The sequence below is a fragment of the Eriocheir sinensis genome, chromosome 49 (genome assembly GCF_024679095.1).
Source record: "Eriocheir sinensis breed Jianghai 21 chromosome 49, ASM2467909v1, whole genome shotgun sequence".
NCBI classification, from domain to species: domain Eukaryota; kingdom Metazoa; phylum Arthropoda; class Malacostraca; order Decapoda; family Varunidae; genus Eriocheir; species Eriocheir sinensis.
In genome coordinates this window covers 11,422,896-11,444,149 of record NC_066557.1, presented here as the reverse complement: position 1 = coordinate 11,444,149, position 21,254 = coordinate 11,422,896, and the positions used below count along the sequence as shown (strand labels likewise).

At 40.5% G+C, this 21,254-nt stretch overlaps 1 protein-coding gene and 1 long non-coding RNA gene across 3 annotated transcripts in view; one reads left to right on the top strand and one right to left on the bottom strand.

Moving 5' to 3' along the window:
* The window catches only part of LOC126981640 (basic proline-rich protein-like), a 53,038-nt gene that overhangs the window by 10,110 nt on the left and 21,674 nt on the right, over positions 1-21,254 (bottom strand). The window contains exons 4-9 of the mRNA XM_050833078.1: positions 16,800-16,939; positions 15,789-15,869; positions 15,035-15,166; positions 6,752-6,827; positions 3,464-3,577; positions 673-845 (exon numbers count right to left, since the gene is read on the bottom strand). Of these exons, the coding sequence (XP_050689035.1) occupies positions 673-845; positions 3,464-3,577; positions 6,752-6,827; positions 15,035-15,166; positions 15,789-15,869; positions 16,800-16,939 (716 nt within the window). The remainder of the gene's footprint in view (positions 1-672; positions 846-3,463; positions 3,578-6,751; positions 6,828-15,034; positions 15,167-15,788; positions 15,870-16,799; positions 16,940-21,254) is intronic.
* Positions 12,806-14,863, top strand: LOC126981927 (uncharacterized). Of its 2 annotated transcripts, none has more exons than XR_007734356.1 (2): positions 12,806-13,761; positions 13,904-14,863. It is a non-coding gene; the product is annotated as an uncharacterized LOC126981927 (long non-coding RNA). The 2 variants fall into 2 exon arrangements; XR_007734355.1 differs by having other exon boundaries at positions 13,858-14,863.

The following is a 21,254-nucleotide window of genomic DNA, read 5'->3' as shown; positions in this document are numbered from 1 at the left end:
CAATACAATCCACTACAATAATATCATAATTGCCACAGAATATCATACCCCTTAACCTCCCTCCCTCTTTACCCCTTCAATATTCCTCTCCACCCCAATACAATCCACTACAATAATATCAAATATCATACCCCTTAACCTCCCTCCCTCTTTACCCCTTCAATATTCCTCTCCACCCCAATACAATCCAGAATATTACCGTCACCAGAAGATATTATACCCCTTAACTGCTCTTCTCACCCCCCACGATATACCTCTTTACCTGAGAACACCCGTACAATAGCATCACCTGACTCCTCACCCCTTCACAATGCCTTCCTCTCAAATCACGACCCCCTACAGTAATATCACTTCTCTCCTCACCTCTCCCAATATACCTCTTCCCTCCTCACTCTCCTCCCCCCCCAGCATCCCTTTCACAAGCCCCCAGACTATCATTCCCCTTCACCACCCCCATACTAACCTTTTCCTTCTTCCCCTCTTCCAAATCATCCCTTTCACCACGTCCCACAAACTAACCTATTCCCTCTTCTTCTCCTCTTCCTTCATCTCACCCCACATCCCCCATCATCCCTTTCACCAGGTCCCACAAACTAACCTATTCCCTCTTCTTCTCCTCTTCCTTCCTCTCACCCCACATCCCCCCCCTACCCCAGCATCCCCCAAACTAACCTGATGCATGGTGAGAGACTGGACCTGTCTGCGGAGGACAGTAAGGCGCTGGCTGGTGACCACACTCCTGACGTCCGGGACCACAGTATCGGAGAATATCTCGTTGATGAGGCGGTGGTTGCGAAGGTAGCGGGCGTGCGACACATGCTTCACGCTCAGCCCATCGTCGTAGTCTGGGGGTGATTATTAGTGTTTTGGCTGTTAGCTCCGTCTGGTCTGAGGGCCTCGTGTGTGTGTGTGTGTGTGAGAGAAGGTGAGGTAGAGAAGTGTGTGGGAAGATGGATGCATGAAGAAAGGAAGGAAGGAAGAAGTGAAAAGATAAAGAAAGGAGAGGAAGGAAGGAAGGAAGAAAAGAAGGAAGGAGGGAAGTAGATAAAGAGATGAATCCATAAAGAGAGGAAGGAAGGAAGGAAGGAAGTAGATCAAGAAAGGAGATGAACGCATGAAAAAAGGAAGGAAGAATATAGAGAAGGAAGGAAAAGAAAGATAAAGAAAGGAAGGAATAAAAGAAGGAATGAGGGCAGTAGATAAAGAGATGAATCCAGAAAGAGAGGAAGGAAGGACAGAAGAAGTAGATAAAGAGAGGAGATGAACACATGAAAAAAGGAAGGAAGAATATAGAGAAGGAAGGAAAAGAAAGATAAAGATAAAGAAAGTGTGCTATGTTCTGTGTTAATATCTCCATTTATGTGCCAACTAAAAAACCTTCTGCAATATATCAAAAGTTAGGTCAGTACCATTATAACACGAGATGCAGTATGTTAGGTATAGACGTGTGTGTGTGTGTGTGTGTGTGTATGTGTGTGTGTGTGTGTGTGTGCTTAGTAATGAAATAAAAGGGAACATAAAAGAGAGGACTTAAAGGGTCGTATTATCGTATTATAAGACACTTTGCCGCCCAAGAACACATATTTGACAAGACTTTCGTAGGAGTTGTGGGCATTTCCAGGAGTGTTTTTATGACCCTGGTGGTAGTTTGACCCTTCCTCTGTACCGTGAACCTGAAGAAACACTCATTAGAACCCAACTGACCCCCTCTTTGGTGACCCTGGTGGTAGTTTGACCCTTCCTCTGTACCGTGAACCTGAAGAAACACTCATTAGAACCCAACTGACCCCCTCTTTGGTGACCCTGGTGGTAGTTTGACCCTTCCTCTGTACCGTGAACCTGAAGAAACACTCATTAGAACCCAACTGACCCCCTCTTTGGTGACCCTGGTGGTAGTTTGACCCTTCCTCTGTACCGTGAACCTAAAGAAACACTCATTAGAACCCAACTGACCCCCTCTTGGCCTTTAGAAGTAGCTGATGTGACAAGCGAAAGTGTCTTATATATACCAACCAAGATTTTGTGTATAAGTAAACATAAGTGGGGTGTAGTATATATGTCTAATAAGAAACGTCAAGTAATGCTGTAAAGGAAAACTGGGACTGTGTTAAAGTAATAAATATATGGAAATTAATAGAACAAGTGTATATATAAACTAATTGACTGGATTAATTATAAGAAGTTACGATGGTCGAAAGAAGAGAAGGAGAGAGAGTGGAAATACATAAATACAATAGTTACAATAGTCAAAAAGAAGAAAAGAAATACAATAGTTACAATAGTCGAAAAGAAGAAAAGAAATACAATAGTTACAATAGTCAAAAAGAAGAAAAGAAATACAATAGTTACAATAGTCAAAAAGAAGAAAAGAAATACAATAGTTACAATAGTCAAAAGGAAGAAAAGAAATACAATAGTTACAATAGTCGAAAGGAAGAAAAGAAATACAATAGTTACAATAGTCAAAAGGAAGAAAAGAATACAATAGTTACAATAGTCAAAAAAAAAGAAAATAAATACAATAGTTACAATATTTGAAAGAAGAAAAGGAGAGAAAATAAAAAAGATAAATACAATAGTTACAATAGTCGAAAAGAAGAAAAGAAATACAATAGTTACAATAGTCAAAAGGAAGAAAAGAAATACAATAGTTACAATAGTCAAAAAGAAAAGAAATACAATAGTTACAATAGTCAAAAAGAAAAGAAATACAATAGTTACAATATTTGAAAGAAGAAAAGGAGAGAAAATAAAAAAGATAAATACAATAGTTACAATAGTCGAAAAGAAAAGAAATACAATAGTTACAATAGTCAAAAAGAAGAAAAGAAATACAATAGTTACAATAGTCAAAAAGAAGAAAAGAAATACAATAGTTACAATAGTCAAAAAGAAGAAAAGAAATACAATAGTTACAATAGTCAAAAAGAAAAGAAATACAATAGTTACAATATTTGAAAGAAGAAAAGGAGAGAAAATAAAAAAGATAAATACAATAGTTACAATAGTCGAAAAGAAGAAAAGGAGAATGGAAAAAAAGGATAAATAAACAAAACTAAAAAGATGGATAAAAACAGCTATAGAGTAAATAATGAATGAGAAAAAATAGAGGAAGAAGGAAAACCAACTTGTGATAAAGGGATAGATAATAATAATAGCTAAACAAACAAATAAGTAAATAAAAAATGAAGGAAAACAACTTACAAAAAGATACACAAAAGTAGCAACAGGGGAAAAAAATATTAGAGAAAAAAAAGAGGAAGGAAACAACTTAAAATAAAGATAGATAGAAAGGGAAGAAAAGGAAGGACAAACAACTTATAAGAAAAGACAAAAAAACAGAAAAAACGACGATAATGAGACGAGAAAGGCGGCCAAAAAACTTATCATAAAAAAAAAATAAAAAATAAAAAATAAATAAATAAATAAATAAATAGTGTGTGTTGTGTGGACTCACCCTTACCATCCTCGTCTTCCGCCGGCTGGATGTCAATGCGTCGGTCCAGCTTGGTGCCTGCCGCGGCTGTGGAGGAGGAGCGGTCGAGGATTTCCTTTTCCTCCAGTGCTGCCGAGCCTGCTAGGGGCATCACAACAGGTCAACACCACCTCCGCCATCACCTCCACCAACACCACTACCATTGCTGCGCTTCCTTCCTTGACTGCTTGCCTGTGTTTGGTCAACTTTAGCCCCTGTCAAGAGCTCGAGGCATCTCCACCACAAACACCCCCCGTCGTCACTGTTTATACCATTTCGCTTGCTTCCCTTGAGTCATCACCATCATCATCACCATTCTCAACACTACAAACACCATTATCATCACCACCACCATTATTCCTGCCATCATCACCACTAACACCCACCATCGTCACTGTTTATAATACTACCATTTCGCTTGCTTCCCCTGAGTCATCACCATCATCATCACCATTCTCAACACTACAAACACCATTATTTAACGCCATTATTCCTGCCATCATCACCACTAACACCCACCATCGTCACTGTTTATACCATTTCGCTTGCTTCCCCTGAGTCATCACCATCATCATCACCATTCTCAACACTACAAACACCATTATTTAACGCCATTATTCCTGCCATCATCACCACCTCAACCTCACCACAGACGCAACCATCGCATTCATCACCACCTGACACCACCATCTCCGGTCATCACCATATGTCCTTAACTATCATCATCATCAATAGCATTCATCATCCTCATCAACATTATTACCCTTATTATTATTATTATTTCTTTGTTTACTTTCCCTTAGACCCACCCACACACACACACACACACACACACACACACACACACACTCTACAAATAGGTAAATACACACATGCTCGCTCGCTCACTCCCTCACCACACGCACATACACGCACACAGAGGTACACACACAAGTAGTACACACACTGGAGGGACTTACAGACTTACAGGGTGACCCAATCCCAGGTAGCATGTTAATAAATGTAGAAGCTTTAGTGCTGTCTCTCTCTCTCTCTCTCTCTCTCTCTCTCTCTCTCTCTCTCTAACACCTTATTTTTTTTTCTCTACCATTCTTAAATTTGAAATACTATATGAACTAACTCCCTCTTTCTTACTTTACTTTCTACACATCATTTTCCATCTCTTTTCTTTTAGTATTTTCCCCATTCACACAATTTACTTTAATATAATTTTACTATAGGCCTTCTCTCTCTCTCTTTCAGTCTCTCGTTTGTCTCCTACACACACTTACACACACACACAAACACTGCTTTCCTTCACTTGTTCAGCCTGTGTTTCCCTGCCCACAGACTCACACTCACACATCCATTCTCTCTTCTCGCTAAGACTTCCCTTCCCTGTGTTTAATCCGCCCAGTGCACACACAATGATTTCTCTCAGACACGCACAACATAGAGAAATCAATGCCTTCAGATTCCCACAAGATGAAAAGCATGTAACCAACACTCTTACACATCCATTCTTCCCCCTCCCTAAGACTTACCTTCCCTGTGTTTAATCCGCCCAGTACACACACAATGATTTCTCTCAGACACGCACAACATAGAGAAATCAATGCCTTCAGATTCCCACAAGATGAAAAGCATGTAACCAACACTCTTACACATCCATTCTTCCCCCTCCCTAAGACTTCCCTTCCCTGTGTTTCATCTGCCTGGTACACACACAATGATTTCTCTCAGACACGCACAACATAGAAATATTAACGCCTACAGATTCCCACAAGATGAAAAGCATGTAACCAACACTCTTACACATCCATTCTTCCTCCTCGCTAAGACTTCCCTTCCCTGTGTTTAATCCGCCCAGTACACACACAATGATATCTCTCAGACACGCACAACATAGGAATATCAACGCCTACTAATTCCCACAAGATGAAAAGCATACAACAGATCGCCATAATTAAAAGAACAAAATCATTCTCAAAGACCGAACCAAACACAAGGCAAGCAAATCAAGGGAAAAATACGAGCCATTGAATTCTTAGCCCTATCAAACTTAATAATAATAATGATAATAATAGTAAAAATAGTGATTGCAAGACTTACACTGAAATAAACAGATTAAATAATTATACCATGAATACATAGGCCAACACACACACACACACACACACACAACTTAATAGTGCTTTATGTGATTGGCAAAAATTAAATGCAAACACTGATTAAAATTTGATACACACACACACACACACACACACACACACACACACTCTCTTACTTACCTGCCAGTTAATTAAGCTATGAATAAGGTTGCATGTGCCAGGTTATGGGATGGGGTGCAAGGCAGGGGTGTGTGGGGGTGAGGTGAATGGGTGTGACAGTGGTGGTGGTGGTGGTGGTCGAAGGAGGAGGAGGAGGATTTGCAGTAAGGGGGAAGAAAATGAGGAAGAGGAGAAGGATGAGAGGATGGGAAGGAATAAAAAATGAACACAAAAATTCAGTTATAAATGATGAAAAATGTGGAAATATGGCAGACTTGTTTTAAGGGGGGGTTGCCTTAAAATTAAAACATATACATTTACTTATTCTTGAGATATATAAATAAGGGTTAGGATTTTGTTTTAAGTCAAGGGATGTTAATAGAGAGAAGAACAATGGTTTAATGGAAGAGGTACAGGAAGAAAATGGGGTTAGGGTCGCCGGGGTGAGGTTTAAGGGGGGCTACTCTAAAATTAAGGGAGAATGGGGTCAGGGTTGCCGGGGGTGAGGTTTAAGGGGGGCTACTCTAAAATTAAGGGAAAATGGGGTCAGGGTTGCCGGGGGTGAGTTTTAAGGGGGGCTACTCTAAAATTAAGGGAAAATGGGTTCAGGCTTGCTTTAATGAAGTATGGATAGGCACAGTGAATAATATTAGCATCAGGTAGAATGAAGTATATGAGAAAAATATGTATGGATTCCAATGACCAGGCACACCACTAAGGTATAATGACTAACAAAAAGTATGAAGTTTAAATAAAAGTATGAAGTTCTGTAAGTATGACAAAATGTATTGAAAAGTATAATGATCTATGATGTTAAAGAATAATAAGGATAAATGAAAAGTATGGAGTGTGTTGGACAGTATGATGAAGTCTATTGAAAAGTATGAACTATAATGACAAAGTATATGAAAAGCATGAAATATAATGACAAGGAATAATGAAAAGTATGATAAAGCAAAATGACAAGTATGACGATGATGGGGCAGCAGCAGTGTGAGGGCCATCCAGCCGGAGGTCCCGTACTCACCCTTGGTCTTGGCGCTCAGATAGGCCTGATAGCTGGGGGAAGCATGATAGCTTTTCATGGCCTTTTCATACTCAAGCTGAAAATGAGACCACAAACACTGGGGGTAGTGAGTGGTGGTGAGGCGGTGGTGGTGGTGGTGGTGGTGGTGATGTTTGTGTGTGTGTGTTAATGTTGTTAGGTTAGGCAATGGTGATGTGGGGTTAGCTTAGCATTGTGGAGTGATGTGGTCCAGGGTATTGTTATGTGGCATGTGGAGGGTGACGATGTGTGTGTGTGTGTGTGTTTACCTAGTTGTGAAATACAGGAAAAGTGTGTGTGTGTGTGTGTGTGTGTGTGTGTGTGTGTGTTAGTGTGTATGTGGTTTTGTAACTGGAATGATGTGGGGTTAGCTTAGCAGTGTAGTGTGGTGTGGTGTGGTGTGGTGTGGTCCGTGGAGGGTAAATATGAAGGTGCGGAAAAGTGCTGTGGTGTTAATGTGCAGTGGAGCTGGTGGTGGTGGTGGTGGAGGTGGAGGATAAGGTGTAGGAGGATGAGGAGCAGGAGGGAGAAGGGAAACAGCACCGACCCTCATGCTGTGGCCCAGACTGCAGCACAAGCCCAAGGAAGCATATGAGAGAAAATAAAGTGTAGGTTCAAAACCATAACATAGGCGGTCGTGGTTTGGTCTGTTTCCTTTACAGCTGTGTGGAGCTTTGAGACTAAGGCCAGTATTACGAGACAATGTCGCTTTTTAAATCAGCTATTTCTAAAGGTCAAAGAGGGGGTCAGTCGGGTTCTAATAAGTGTTTCTTCAAGGTCACGGTACAGAGGAAGGGTCACACTACCACCAGGGTCATAAATCTACTCCTGGAAATGCCCACAACTCCTACGAAAGTCTTGTCAAATATGTGAACTTGGGCGGCGAAGTATTTTATAATACGACCCCAAGGCCTGTATCCTCAAACATTTCAAGACTTACACAAATAGTCACATTTCGTAAGGGTTTTGAAGAGGCTGTTGTGGGTTTGGGGCAGTTTCATGAGCCTAGTGATTGCGGGACAAGGCTTCTGCACCATGAACGTGAAAATAAACCCTTGGTAGAGGTCATGTGGTTATTTCCTTAAGTAATTTTGAGCCTGGTGATATTTTGATGAGGCTCACACACCACAGGCTTTCGTAGAGGTCGTGTTAGTCCTTCCATCAGTAGTTTCATGAGCCCTGTGATACTATGGGCCAGTCTTACAGTCCAGTACAGCACGTTTGTAAGCTCCCCAACCAAACACAAAACACAACGGAAATTTTATGCCGTTGAACTGACTCCTCTGCTTAAAAAAAAAAACAAGGAATTTTCGTCGGGTTCTGCGTTTGGTTAGGGAGCTTACAAACGTGCTGTACTGGACTGTAAGACTGGCCCTATGACACCACTTCTGCCCCTATGTTGTGTCGAGAATGTGAAAACACTTATGAGGACCGAACGTATCTTTTCTGTGGCCTTGAAAAAGTTGTTGTGAGCGCTGAAAGCATCTGGGACGTGATGACGAAACTAAATATTCTTAATGACTTTGATGGTTTCCTACACTCCTCCTCTTGTCTCCATTCCGCTGTTTACATGTAGCAGACGCGATTCAGGTCAATACATTCTGATTATGCTGATTATTAAAGGTTCGTTAGTTCATTCCATTATGTTGTATTTATCACTGAATTGTCATCATCATCATCATCATCATCATCATCATCGTTTAACATCCATTTATTCCCTATGGTGGGGTTGGACGGGACATGAGCCTCCTCCACTGTTGCCGGACCATAGCCATTTCTTCCGTGGTGTTCAGGCTCCTCATATCTTGCTTTATAAATCTTACTAGGAAACTGAAACTATGGCTATTATTTAATCTGGCATGACAATTGTTAACAGTTCCTTAAGTCTTGCCTACAGTGACCTAATTGGGGAAGCTCTTGTAGAAACTGTCACGAGGGTTGCAATGGGGTGGCTTCGAGACCGTCCTGATGCTGGTGGTGGTTTTACGAGGAGGTTTCCGCACCGGGAACGAGAAAACCGATAGACTGTTATTGTTTTCACGCAAGACTGAAACCAGACACAAAAAAACAAGGTAAAAAATAGAGATGAAATAAATACTTGAGGACCCTTAATCACCATACCACAAGCAACACCACAACACAGCACATGCAAAGAAAAAAGCGCACCATCACCACCATCACTAAATAAAATAAAAAAGCATGCTGGTAAGTCAATCCACATGCTCAGTAGGATGGTAGGTGGAGAGGCAGGGTGGGAGGATATTCAGGATGAGGAGGTCAAGTGGAAAACTGCCCTTCTTTCACCCTCTCCAGAAAAATAAGGGAGAGTAAGATAGAAGAAAGGGAAGAGGGTGTGACATGAAGAAGGGATAAGAGAAAGGAAGAAGAAGGTTAGAAGTAAGAAAACGTCCTTCATCCTCCCTTCTTAGCCAAACACAGGGATAACGAAGGGAGAGGACGATGAAGGAATGGTGATAAAGGGGTAAAGGGAAGAGGATGTGATAAGGGATAAGAGAAGGGAAGAAGAAGGTTAAAAATGAGAAAATGAGGAATGAAAATGAGGAAGATGAAGGAGTTGCGTAGAAGGATAGATGGGTGGATGGGTGAGTAGATTGGTAAGTGGGTAGGTGGGTAGGTGGGTGAGTGAGTGAGACAGTGCATCAAACAAACAAGCAAGCAAACAAGCAAGCAAGCGAACCAATAAAGCACTACACACACTAGCCTCTCTCGTCCTCCTTATCCAGGTGAGTGCAGCCCCCCCCGCCCTAGCCTCGTCAACCTGCCCGACCACCTACCTTTGTTCTTAGCCGCCAGGTACTGTTGGTAGGCTGGGGAGCTATGGTAGGCTTCTAACGCCTTTGTATATTCAGCCTGAAAATTTACACGGAATCAGCTTGCACCCGATTGTTGACCGACCGCGCTTGTTGTGGCCCGTACTCCAAAACACTTCAGGGTGTACACACGTAAACAAACACACACTCACACACACACACACACACACACATCAGGTAAGGCTTTGGTAGAAGTTGTTGTTGGTCTTTCTATGAGTGGTTTTCTGAGTCTAGTGGTAGTTTGACAAGGCTTTGGTAGAGGTTGTTGTGTTAGTATTTCCATGGGTAGTGTTATGAGCCCACTGATAGTTTGACAAGGGTTCTGGACCACAAACATGAAAGACACTCACAAGAACTCAACTCATCTCCTTTGCAGCCTCGTGAAAAAGTTGTTGTGAGAGCCAAGAGTGTCGAGAATACTGGCCACTCTCTCTCACACAGTTAACAGTCTCAACCCTCTCTCTCTCTCTCTCTCTCTCTCTCTCTCTCTCTCTCTCTCTCAACACCGCACACAGGCCCCACATACCCACTTCACTCAAGCATTTACACACATTCAGTTCTCACCCATTTCCTTATTTACAAAGCATCCCAGCCGCACGCCTCTCACAATTTACAGTCCAGTTCCACCCATTATTTTCTGTACCTATTCTTAGTTTGTTCCCTGCTCCTAAAGTATTTACAGTGGAGGAGTTACTGTAGACCCTCATTTCCTGGACAAGCTTCAAAGTTCAGTAAAAAACAAGCTTCAAAGTTCTACAAAGGCGTGATTTTTCTGAACGCTTGCCATGTTTCCTGAGACAACTTTATTATTATTTATAGTGAAAAAGGCAACTCAAGGGTGAGGGAAATAAATCCATCATTCAACACGGCAAATACATCATATACAGATGTCTAGATGTTTCTGAGATATTGCAACATTTGGCATCTACGACACCGAAACATTGATAGAAATACACATTAAATCATTTTATTATTGGCAGCAGCGTTCACCAATATTTCAGACCATTTACTTAATTCTGTTTTCTAATAAGTTGGAAAATTTCAACTTCTGTGATTTTCTGATAACTTGTCCTCCCAAGACGGTGAAACTGCGGGTCAGAATCGAGGGTCCACAGTGTTCCAGTCTTCAAACCCAGTCATTCTGCTTGTTCCCAAGATTTTAAACATTTTCTATATCTATTCTTTGTTTTCCCTTTTCTGCAGTGTTCCAGTCTTCAAACCCAGTCATTCTGCTTGTTCCCCACATTTTCAACATTTTCTATAACTATTCTTTGTTTTCCCTTTTCTGCAATATTTACACACAATGGAGGTATTTTCTGAACCCTTTATATTCCTTTTCCACCCATTTCCAAACATGTCACATACCAGCCTAACCCAACCCCACTTTCTGTCCAGCCTAGTTTCCCCGGCCCTTAACGCTACACCACCAAGACTAGTCACCATCACCACTACTACGAGCATCACCACAGCCATACAGACGTCACTACACAATATATTCTTCGTTTTCACTTTTCTGCAACATTTACACACACTGGAGGCATTTTTTTCAGCTATACATTTGACATTTTCCACCCTTTTCCAAACATGTCCCATACCAGCCTAACCCAACCCCACTTTCTGTCCGCCCAAGTTTCCCCGGCCCTTAACGCTACACCACCAAGACTAGTCACCATCACCACTACGACGAGCATCACCACAGCCATACAGACGTCACTACACACCACTACACACCACAACAAGTACCAGAGTAGCAGGAGTTGTACAGTCGCCCCTCAAATAGTACGGTTTCGGCTTTATACGGATTATTGAAGATCTTTATAGGATTTTAAAATTTCCTGCTTGTCGGGAAATTCAAAAATCCTCAAAAAACCTTCAATGAAAATCCACATAAAACCGAAACCTAACTATTGAAAACCGTACTATTTGAGGGATGACTGAAGTAATAGTAGTAGTAATACATACACACAGACATACACATACTAGTCATTCCACAATATGTATACACAAATTTCTAGTGGGAAAAAATATATATGTATACTTCTAAATATACATACACAAAAGCAGGACATATACAATTACTGCATCTATGTATTACACTAAAACAATGGAGGAGGAAAAAGTGAAAGAATAAATAGGTATAAATCTACATTAGCTTCTGCTGTTACTGCTAGTTAAAAAAAGACTTGTTAAATTTACGACACTAGAGACAGCGAGAGAATGAGAGGAGAGAGGAAAGAAACACCATAGATACATAGAGTGACGTAGAGAGAGAGAGAGAAAGCAGAGAAAAGTAAGTTTGAAATACATATTATATCATCATTATTACTAACCTAACCATCCCTTACTTCCCCTCCCTTCCCCTTCCAGTCCCAGCCAGATGAATGTTGAGAGCTGGGATTTATGCAACTTTTCCATTTCTACTTCCACATCCATAGCAAACTTTTCTACTTGTTTTTCTGGGATCAGGTCACTGTAAGCTGATGATCTTCCTCTAATATCATCTTAAACATCATTAGGTATATAAGACAAATGAATTAATATATAAACAATTCCATCTTCCAGCACCATCATCACAAAACTATCTTACACCTGGCTGGACTGTGAGGGGAGGGGAGGCAAGGTGTGGGTATGGGAGGGTGTCTGGAACGTAGGGGAAGGAGGGGAGGGGGCCGACACCACCCCCTCCCACTTACTCTGTCTACGGGGCAAACACTACCTACACCATCACCTAGGGCATGCACCACAGCTTGGGGGCACAGGAGGGCATGGGGGAGGGGGCATTGTTATATAAGGATGGGGAGGCAGAGGGAGGGTTCTGAGAGATGGAGGAAGTTTTATGTAGCTGTAAGGAATATTAATAAACAGAAGACTTGGTTTGGTTTAAGGATTAGTGATATAGACTTTAATTTTTGTGCTTCTGTGTTTTGTGTGTCTTTCTAAACTACATAAAATAATAATAATAATAAACTCAACACTGGATATTTAGTTGTAAACATAGATAGAACTTGATCTTGAGAGCTTAATGTTGTCTTATGTGTGAAATGTCCAAGAAATCAACATACTGTATTACAAGTCGGGATCAAATACCGTTAACTTATAATTACAAAGATGAAAAAGTGTATTGCAGGTTAAGAAAGAGAGAGAGTCAGTCATTTTCAGATCAAGCCAGAAAGCAAGAGAAAAAGGGAACATAGAAAATAATCCATAAAGTTCAAAGAAAGTCAGAGAAAAAACACAATAAAAAAAAAAAACATTAGTGGTGAATCTTATTAAGTCTTAGAGATGAAAAAAATATAAAAGAAAAACTGAAAAGAAAGCCAATATTTTCAGACTTAGCAGGAAAGACAACTGGGAGCAAAGAATTCTAACATTTAATCTTTGTCAGTCTGTGCTATGGGTGAGGTGGGAGGGAGGGAGGTGGGGTGGGGTGGGGGTGGGGGGGGACTGACTGTACCAATGACCGACAGGCTGACTGGCTCTGTAAGGTAAGGAACTGATTAAAGTGGAGAGATGTATTGATATGTATGCAAGGGAGATGAAGAGGAGGAGGAGGAGTAATATTCAAGCTCGGGTAGGACCATATATACTGTTCCTGTCATAATTTTGATACATATATAAAAGAAAAAGAAGGAGAAGAAGGGGAAATATCAAATAATGGCACTTGTAGAAGGAATAAGAAGAAGGAGAAGGAGGAGGAAGAGGAGGAGGATGGGAAATACCTAATACTTGACGCTCATATATTGAAGAGGAGGAGGAGGAGGAGGAGGAGGAGAATAAAGGCGAGGAGGAGAAGGGCTAACACATGATATACTAACGGGAGAACAAACTTGTCATCGATACAATTAAGGAGAAGGAGGAGGAAGGAAGGAAGGAGAAGGAGGCAAAGAACAATTAAAAGAAACATCTGACTGAAGTATCATACCCAACAAATTACTGTGAGTGGGTTAAGGACATGACTGGCCTCCCATACCAGTCACCACATGAACAGACTGGTTATATACAGAGTTAGGTACATATATACACCACACAAATATACATATACATCCATTATAGACCCATCCATTGGTGAGCTATGAATCCTTGCCTATTCCTCTTTGCACGGTTTCTGAACAAGTGGAGATGTGTTGAAAACTTACGCCTTTTTGCAAACTTTCTGAACAAGTGGAGATGCATTGAAAACTTACGCCTATTTGCAAACTTTCTGAACAAGTGGAGATGCATTGAAAACTTACGCCTATTTGCAAACTTTCTGAACAGGTAGATGTATTGAAAACTTACTCCTTTTTGCAAACTTTCTGAACAGGTAGGCGTGTTGAAAACTTACGCCTTTTTGCAAACTTTCTGAACAAGTAGGCGTATTGAAAACTTACGCCTTTTTGCAAACTTTCTGAACAGGTTAACGTATTGAAAACTTACGCCTTTTTGCAAACTTTCTGAACAAGTAGACGTATTGAAAACTTACGCCTTTCTGCAAACTTTCTGAACAGGTAGGCGTATTGAAAACTTATGCCTTTTTGCAAACTTTCTGAACAGGTAGGCGTATTGAAAACTTATGCCTTTTTGCAAACTTTCTGAACAGGTAAACGTATTGAAAACTTACGCCTTTTTGCAAACTTTCTGAACAGGTAGACGTATTGAAAACTTACTCCTTTTTGCAAACTTTCTGAACAGGTTGACGTATTGAAAACTTACTCCTTTTTGCAAACTTTCTGAACAGGTAGAGACATATTGAAAACCTAAGGGGAGAATTAACACACCTGAGGGGACGAAATTAACTTGACAAACCCATGAGATAAATTAAATATAGTCTTCCCTAAAATCTATCCATCAACGGGAAAACTTGGGACTTTCTACGTAACATTTAGAACTGAGGGGTGACAGAAGGAAACAGGGAAAGAATATATATAAAAAAAAAGGAGGGGGAGAGAAAAGAAGATCGTTAGTAGGTACGGAGACAAAGAGGAAGGAAGACTGTCAACAAGTACGGACAAATTAGAAAATGGAAACAGATACAGGGAGAACCGAGGGTATTTATAATGAGGTAAAACAAGGGTAGGAGTCAATATTTAAAGAAGCTGAGGAAGGGAAAGGGAAAGAATATATAAAAAGAAAAGAGAGGGAGAGAAAGGAATATTGTTGACAGATAAGAGTTAGAAGGGAAGGGAAAAAGATATATATATAAAAAAAAGAAGAGAGGGAAAGAGAGGACGATTGTTAACTGATAAGAGTCCGTATTTAAAGAAAGCTGAGAGAGAGAGAGAGAGAGAGAGAGAGAGAGAGAGAGAGAGAGAGAGAGAGAGAGAGAGAGAGAGAAAAAACAAAAAAAAAAAAAAAAGGGAAGATTCTTAATTAACAGGTACGGACACACGGAGGAAAAAGGAACATCATCAACAGGTAGGAAGTAGAAAAAACGACGCAGAAGTTAACTGATTACCTTCTCCGTCTCGTACTCGTCCACGAAGTCCTGTTTGTCGGCCTCGGGAAGGTCGCGCCACATGGACCCAATAATCTTGCCGATCTCCCACAGCTTGAGGTCATTGTTGGCGGCCTTCACCTGGTCCCACACCTGTCGTATTGGCTCGTTAAGGTGCGCAGGGGTGAGGGTCAGGTGTTGAGGTGTGTCGGTGGTGGAGTTTGTTAAGTGTTTTGTTGTGTAATGATATTTTTTAAGATTGCGCGTAAACAAGATAAAGAAAATGAGAGATATATTACCGAGTGGGAAGTAAATTATAAGACGCGCAATTTCTACAACAAAATGAAGTAAATGAATGAAGAAAGAAATATCAGACGAGAAGTGGATTAAGTCATGGAGGTTCTGGGATAAAAAATAAATAAGTGAATATGAAATGAGAAATGCATAATAGAGCGTGTAGATTATAAGGCAAAAATAGATAGATACATAAATAAATAAACATCGAACAAGAAATAATAATAATGATTCGCATAGCTGATAAGAAAATATGTAAATAAATGGATCAATAATTACTGAATGAGAAATTACTGATAAAACTTGTACCTTCTGATAAAAAAAAGTTAAATAATGATAAGAAATAAATTAAAAGCTGTGTAGGTTATAGAAAAAAATGAGGTGTAGATGTTGTAAATAAATATAAATAATAATAAAAAATAAGTAAATAAAATAAAAATAAATATATTGAATGGAAAACCAATCAGAAGCGAGCACCCACCTTCCGCGAGTACCTCATGTAGGGCATCAGGGGCTTGTCCGGGGCCTTGGGGGGCTTGGGGATGCGACCCTCTCCGCTGTGCTGCACGGGGCAAGAGGTCGGGTCAGGTTATGGAGGAGGGTCACAGTTAACATTTACCTATTAAAGCTTAACATTTACCTACCATGGTTTACATTTATATATTCAAGTTTATTTTACCTATTATAGTTTACATTTAACCTATTATAATCTGCGTACCTATTAGTTTAGATTTACTCATTATAGTTTACATTTACCTAATTCAGTCATCCCTCAAATAGTACAGTTTCCAATAGTTTGTTTTTGGTTTTATGTGGATTTTCTAAGAAGATTTTTATGGATTTTTAAATTTCCCGACAAGCAGGAAATTTAAAAATCCTAAAATATCTTCCGTGACAATCCGTATAAGGCCGAAACCTAACTATTGAAAACTGTGGTATTTGAGGGCTAACTATTGTGTATTTTCTACCTATCAACCATTGGGGACATGGAACATCACCTCACCCACTCTGCATACCATAGTTTAAATTTCTACCTATTTCAGTTATGAATTACCTATTATCATCACTACACTAACATTGCCCCATCAACATCATGCCACAATTATCGTTACTATCCTTATCTAAATTGTGTCCTTATCTTCATCATTTCCTTATCATCGCCACCATAACAAAACCCATCATTATCCCATCGTCATCGTCGCACCATTCTTAACACCCATTTTCGTCCGTTACCCTTATCAACATCAATTCATCATACTATCATTATCCCCTAGTCAACATCAACATCTATCATTGTCCTCATCATCCTTTATCATTATTATTATTGCCTATTGACATCAACTCCTATCATCATCACCATTATCCATCGTTGCCAAAATTATCACCATCATCAACACCTTTCACTCTCATCGTTATCACCCTCATCATCAACATCTATCAACGTCGTCACTACCTATCTTCATCATCATCCCCTATCGTCGTCGTCACTCACCGCTCCCTTGCCAGTGCCCATCTTCTGAGGGTTGAAGGAAGGGTTGCCGTGGACGGGGGTGGAGAAGGGACTCGGCACGTTAGCCTCCCCCACGCCCTTGGCCGACGACGCTGGGGTGGAGGGGGTGCGCGCCAGCCGGTCTGTTGGGGGAGGCGAGGAAGGACGAGGATGGGGGAAAAGATGCGTTAGAATGATTAGGTTATTTTTTCTTAAGTGATTTTTATTGGTTTATTTTTTTTTTTTTACTAGTCATTTTTTTTTGTTTCAGTTCATTTTCTAATATAGTTTTGTTATTTTTTTTTTACTATCATTATTTTTTTTTGTTTCAGTAACGTAGATAATTTTCTAATATATTTTTGTTATTTTTATTTAATTTCGTCATTTTTAAAAAGTTTCAATTGGTTTCTTTTTTAAGTCACTGTTCAGTTTTACTTTCTGATGTAATTTCTTGATATTCTAATTTTCAGTTTTGTTTTGTGACTATTTTTTCAGCTTGTGAGTTTATTTTTTGTGGGTAGCTTCGTTTTTCCCGTCTCCTACGATAATGATTCTCGCTCTATCCCTAATGAGTCAATACGAAAGGCTTCAAATTCTATTCCATCCTTCTTTTTATATGATGTAGCAATTCTATCATTTTCTTACCATTTTCAAATTATAAACGACTATCTATCATCGTTTATTCTCCTGTGGTTTTCCAAATTCAAGTGATTATTACGAGATGTATTTGTTTTTTTCTGCTTGCCTCCTACAGCTGTACAAAGTTACGCTAATGATTATAAAAAATGAAAAAATAAAGTTTCCAGTTCTATTCTCTCAGTATCTCACACACACACACACACACACACACACACACACACACACACACACACACACACACACACACACACACACACACCTCCAAACATCACACAATCACTTCACGTATTCACAAACACCTGGGACTGGCAATAAAGCTAATCTCCTCGTCATCAATCTCCGTCAAATTTCACGTTTATATACAAAGGTTTGATGCGCATAACCATCCTCTTCCACCCATCAATCAGGCTCCTCCTCCACTTTAACACTGAGAGCATCCACCAAGGTCTTCCTCCACCATATACTACAGCAGACAGGTACCAAAGAAATTCAAGCTAGGTAAATTTTGGCGTTATTTCGGAAGGATTCATCAATTTGGGACCGGCAGAACCTTCCTTTAGTGTGTGCGTGGCTGTGTGTAGGAGTTAGCTTAACCCGGTAGCAGCGGGGATCATGTTTCTTAATGGTCCCTCCAAGCGAGAAAAATGAGAAAAAATCACCCCTCACACAAACCATTTCATAATACATATCAAAGCATTTCTGATCAGATTATGTATCATCTATTTTGGGGGGTTTATATCATGGCACAAATTTGGCCTGTCGCTGCTACACGGTAAAGCCACAAATTTGGCCTGTTGCTGCTGCATGGTAAAGCCACAAATTTGGCCCGTCGCTGCTACACGGTAAAGCCACAAATTTGGCCCGTCGCTGCTACACGGTAAAGCCACAAATTTGGCCCGTCGCTGCTACACGGTAAAGCCACAAATTTGGCCTATCGCTGCTACACGGTAAAGCCACAAATTTGGCCCATCGCTGCTACACGGTAAAGCCACAAATTTGGCCCATCGCTGCTACACGGTAAAGCCACAAATTTGGCCCGTCGCTGCTACTGGGCGCACCATGAGGAAATTCATTATAAGACACACTGAACGAAGGTCCGACTGTATTTTCTCCGTGTCTTCGATCAGTCTGCCGGGTGGAACGGTAGCCTCGGAATCGCGTCCATTTACTTGGTCATGTTTCCTCTCTTACTCATGTTCATAGCCAGAGTCTGTGAGGTGGAGACAATAAAAAGAAAGGCAGCGTGGTGGGCGGGTGAGGAGAAAAGAGTGAAGTATATAGCATGGCACAGCTTGTTAGATGAGGAAGAAAATGTCAGCGAGGTGGATGGTTGAGAGGAAAAAAAAAGGGAATATTAGCATGGCACAATTTGCTGGCTGGGTAAAAAAGTGAAATAGGAAGCAAAACAAAAATATAGACAAAATATAGCGAGAGGGAATGATGAAAGCAGAACAAAACAGAGATATTGAAAGGATAGGAAGAATATAGCAAGGCATCTGAGGAGAGAGAGGAAGAGAAACAGGAACCAAAACAAACCTCAGGACAAGAATAGGCAAAATACAGCGAGAGAGGGAGAGATAAAAGCAGAATAAAACAGAGATAATGGAAGGATAGGAAGAATATAGCAAGACATGTGAGGAGAGAGAGAAAGAGAAACAGAAACCAAAACAAACCTCAGGACAAAATAGGCAAAATATAGCGAGAGAGGGAGAGATAAAAAGGGAGGTAAAACAGAGATATTGAAAGGATAGGAAGATTATAGCAAGACATCTGAGGAGAGAGAGGAAGAGAAACAGAAACCAAAACAAACCTCAGGATAAGAATAGGCAAAATATAGCGAGAGAGGGAGAGATAAAAAGGGAAGGAAAACAGAGATAATGGAAGGATAGGAAGAATATAGCAAGACATCTGAGGAGAGAGAGGAAGAGAAACAGAAACCAAAACAAACCTCAGGACAAGAATAGGCAAAATATAGTGAGAGAGGGAGAGATAAAAGCAGAATAAAACAGAGATATTGAAAGGATAGGAAGAATATAGCAAGACATCTGAGGAGAGAGAGGAAGAGAAACAGAAACCAAAACAAACCTTAGGACAAGAATAGGCAAAATATAGTGAGAGAGGGAGAGATAAAAGCAGAATAAAACAGAGATATTGAAAGGATAGGAAGAATATAGCAAGACATCTGAGGAGAGAGAGGAAGAGAAACAGAAACCAAAACAAACCTCAGGACAAGAATAGGCAAAATATAGCGAGAGAGGGAATGATAAAAAGGGAAGGAAAACAGAGATAATGAAAGGATAGGAAGATTATAGCAAGACATCTGAGGAGAGAGAGGAAGAGAAACAGAAACCAAAACAAACCTTAGGACAAGAATAGGCAAAATATAGCGAGAGAGGGAATGATGAAAGCAGAATAAAACAGAGATATTGAAAGGATAGGAAGAATATAGCAAGACATCTGAGGAGAGAGAGGAAGAGAAACAGAAACCAAAACAAACCTCAAGACAAGAATAGGCAAAATATAGCGAGAGAGGGAGAGATAAAAAGGGAGGTAAAACAGAGATAATGAAAGGATAGGAAGATTATAGCAAGGCATCTGAGGAGAGAGAGGAAGAGAAACAGAAACCAAAACAAACCTCAGGACAAGAATAGGCAAAATATAGCGAGAGAGGGAGAGATAAAAAGGGAAGGAAAACAATGATAATGGAAGGATAAGAAGAATATAGCAAGACATGTGAGGAGAGAGAGGAAGAGAAACAGGAACCAAAACAAACCTTAGGACAAGATCGGCAAAATATAGCACAAGAGGAGGCGACCAAATGAGTAAAACAAAGCAAAGACAGACAAACACACCCACAGTAAGCAAGATAAGGTGCAGCATCAACAACACATAAGCCAGCCAGCCAGTCAGCCAGTCAGCCAGCCAGTCAGCCAGCCACAGCACTTCAGCACACCTCTTGCGGGAGAAGTGATTTGACAAGCTTTTGGTCCGCATTTTCATACGTTTTCAGCTCCCACGACAACTATACTTTCCGAGGCCACAGAGGAGGTGAATGTTGGGTTCTTGTGTGTGTTTTTCATTTCCATGGTGCAGAGGGAAGTGATTTGACAAGCTTTTGGTCCGCATTTTCATACGTTTTCAGCTCCCACGACAACTATACTTCCCGAGGCCACAGAGGAGGTGAGCGTTGGGTTCTTGTGTGTGTTTTTCATTTCCATGGTGCAGAGGGAAGTGATTTGACAAGCTTTTGGTCCGCATTTTCATACGTTTTCAGCTCCCTCGACAACTATACTTTCCGAGGCCACAAGGGAGGTGAGCGTTGGATTCTTGTGTGTTTTTCATGTTCATGGTGCAGAGGGAAGTGATTTGACAAGCTTTTGGTCGGCATTTTCATACGTTTTCAGCTCCCACGACAACTATACTTCCCGAGGCCACAAGGGAGGTGAGCGTTGGATTCTTGTGTGTGTTTTTCATGTTCATGGTGCAGAGGGAAGTGATTTGACAAGCTTTTGGTCGGCATTTTCAAACGTTTTCAGCTCCCTCGACAACTATACTTCCCGAGGCCAGAGGAGGTGAGCGTTGGGTTCTTGTGTGTGTTTTTCATGTTCATGGGGCAGAGGAAGCCTTGTCAGTCTATCAATCACTAGGCTCGGCACACTAGTAAAGCCTTATTAAATGTGAGAATATGGGTCTTTGGTTTTGTTTCAGTCTGCGCTCGGAAAAAAAAAAAAAATAAATAAAAAATAAAATAAAATAAATAAATAAATAAATAAAAAAAATAAAATAACTTGCCAACAACCATTTGCGCACTTGACGGAA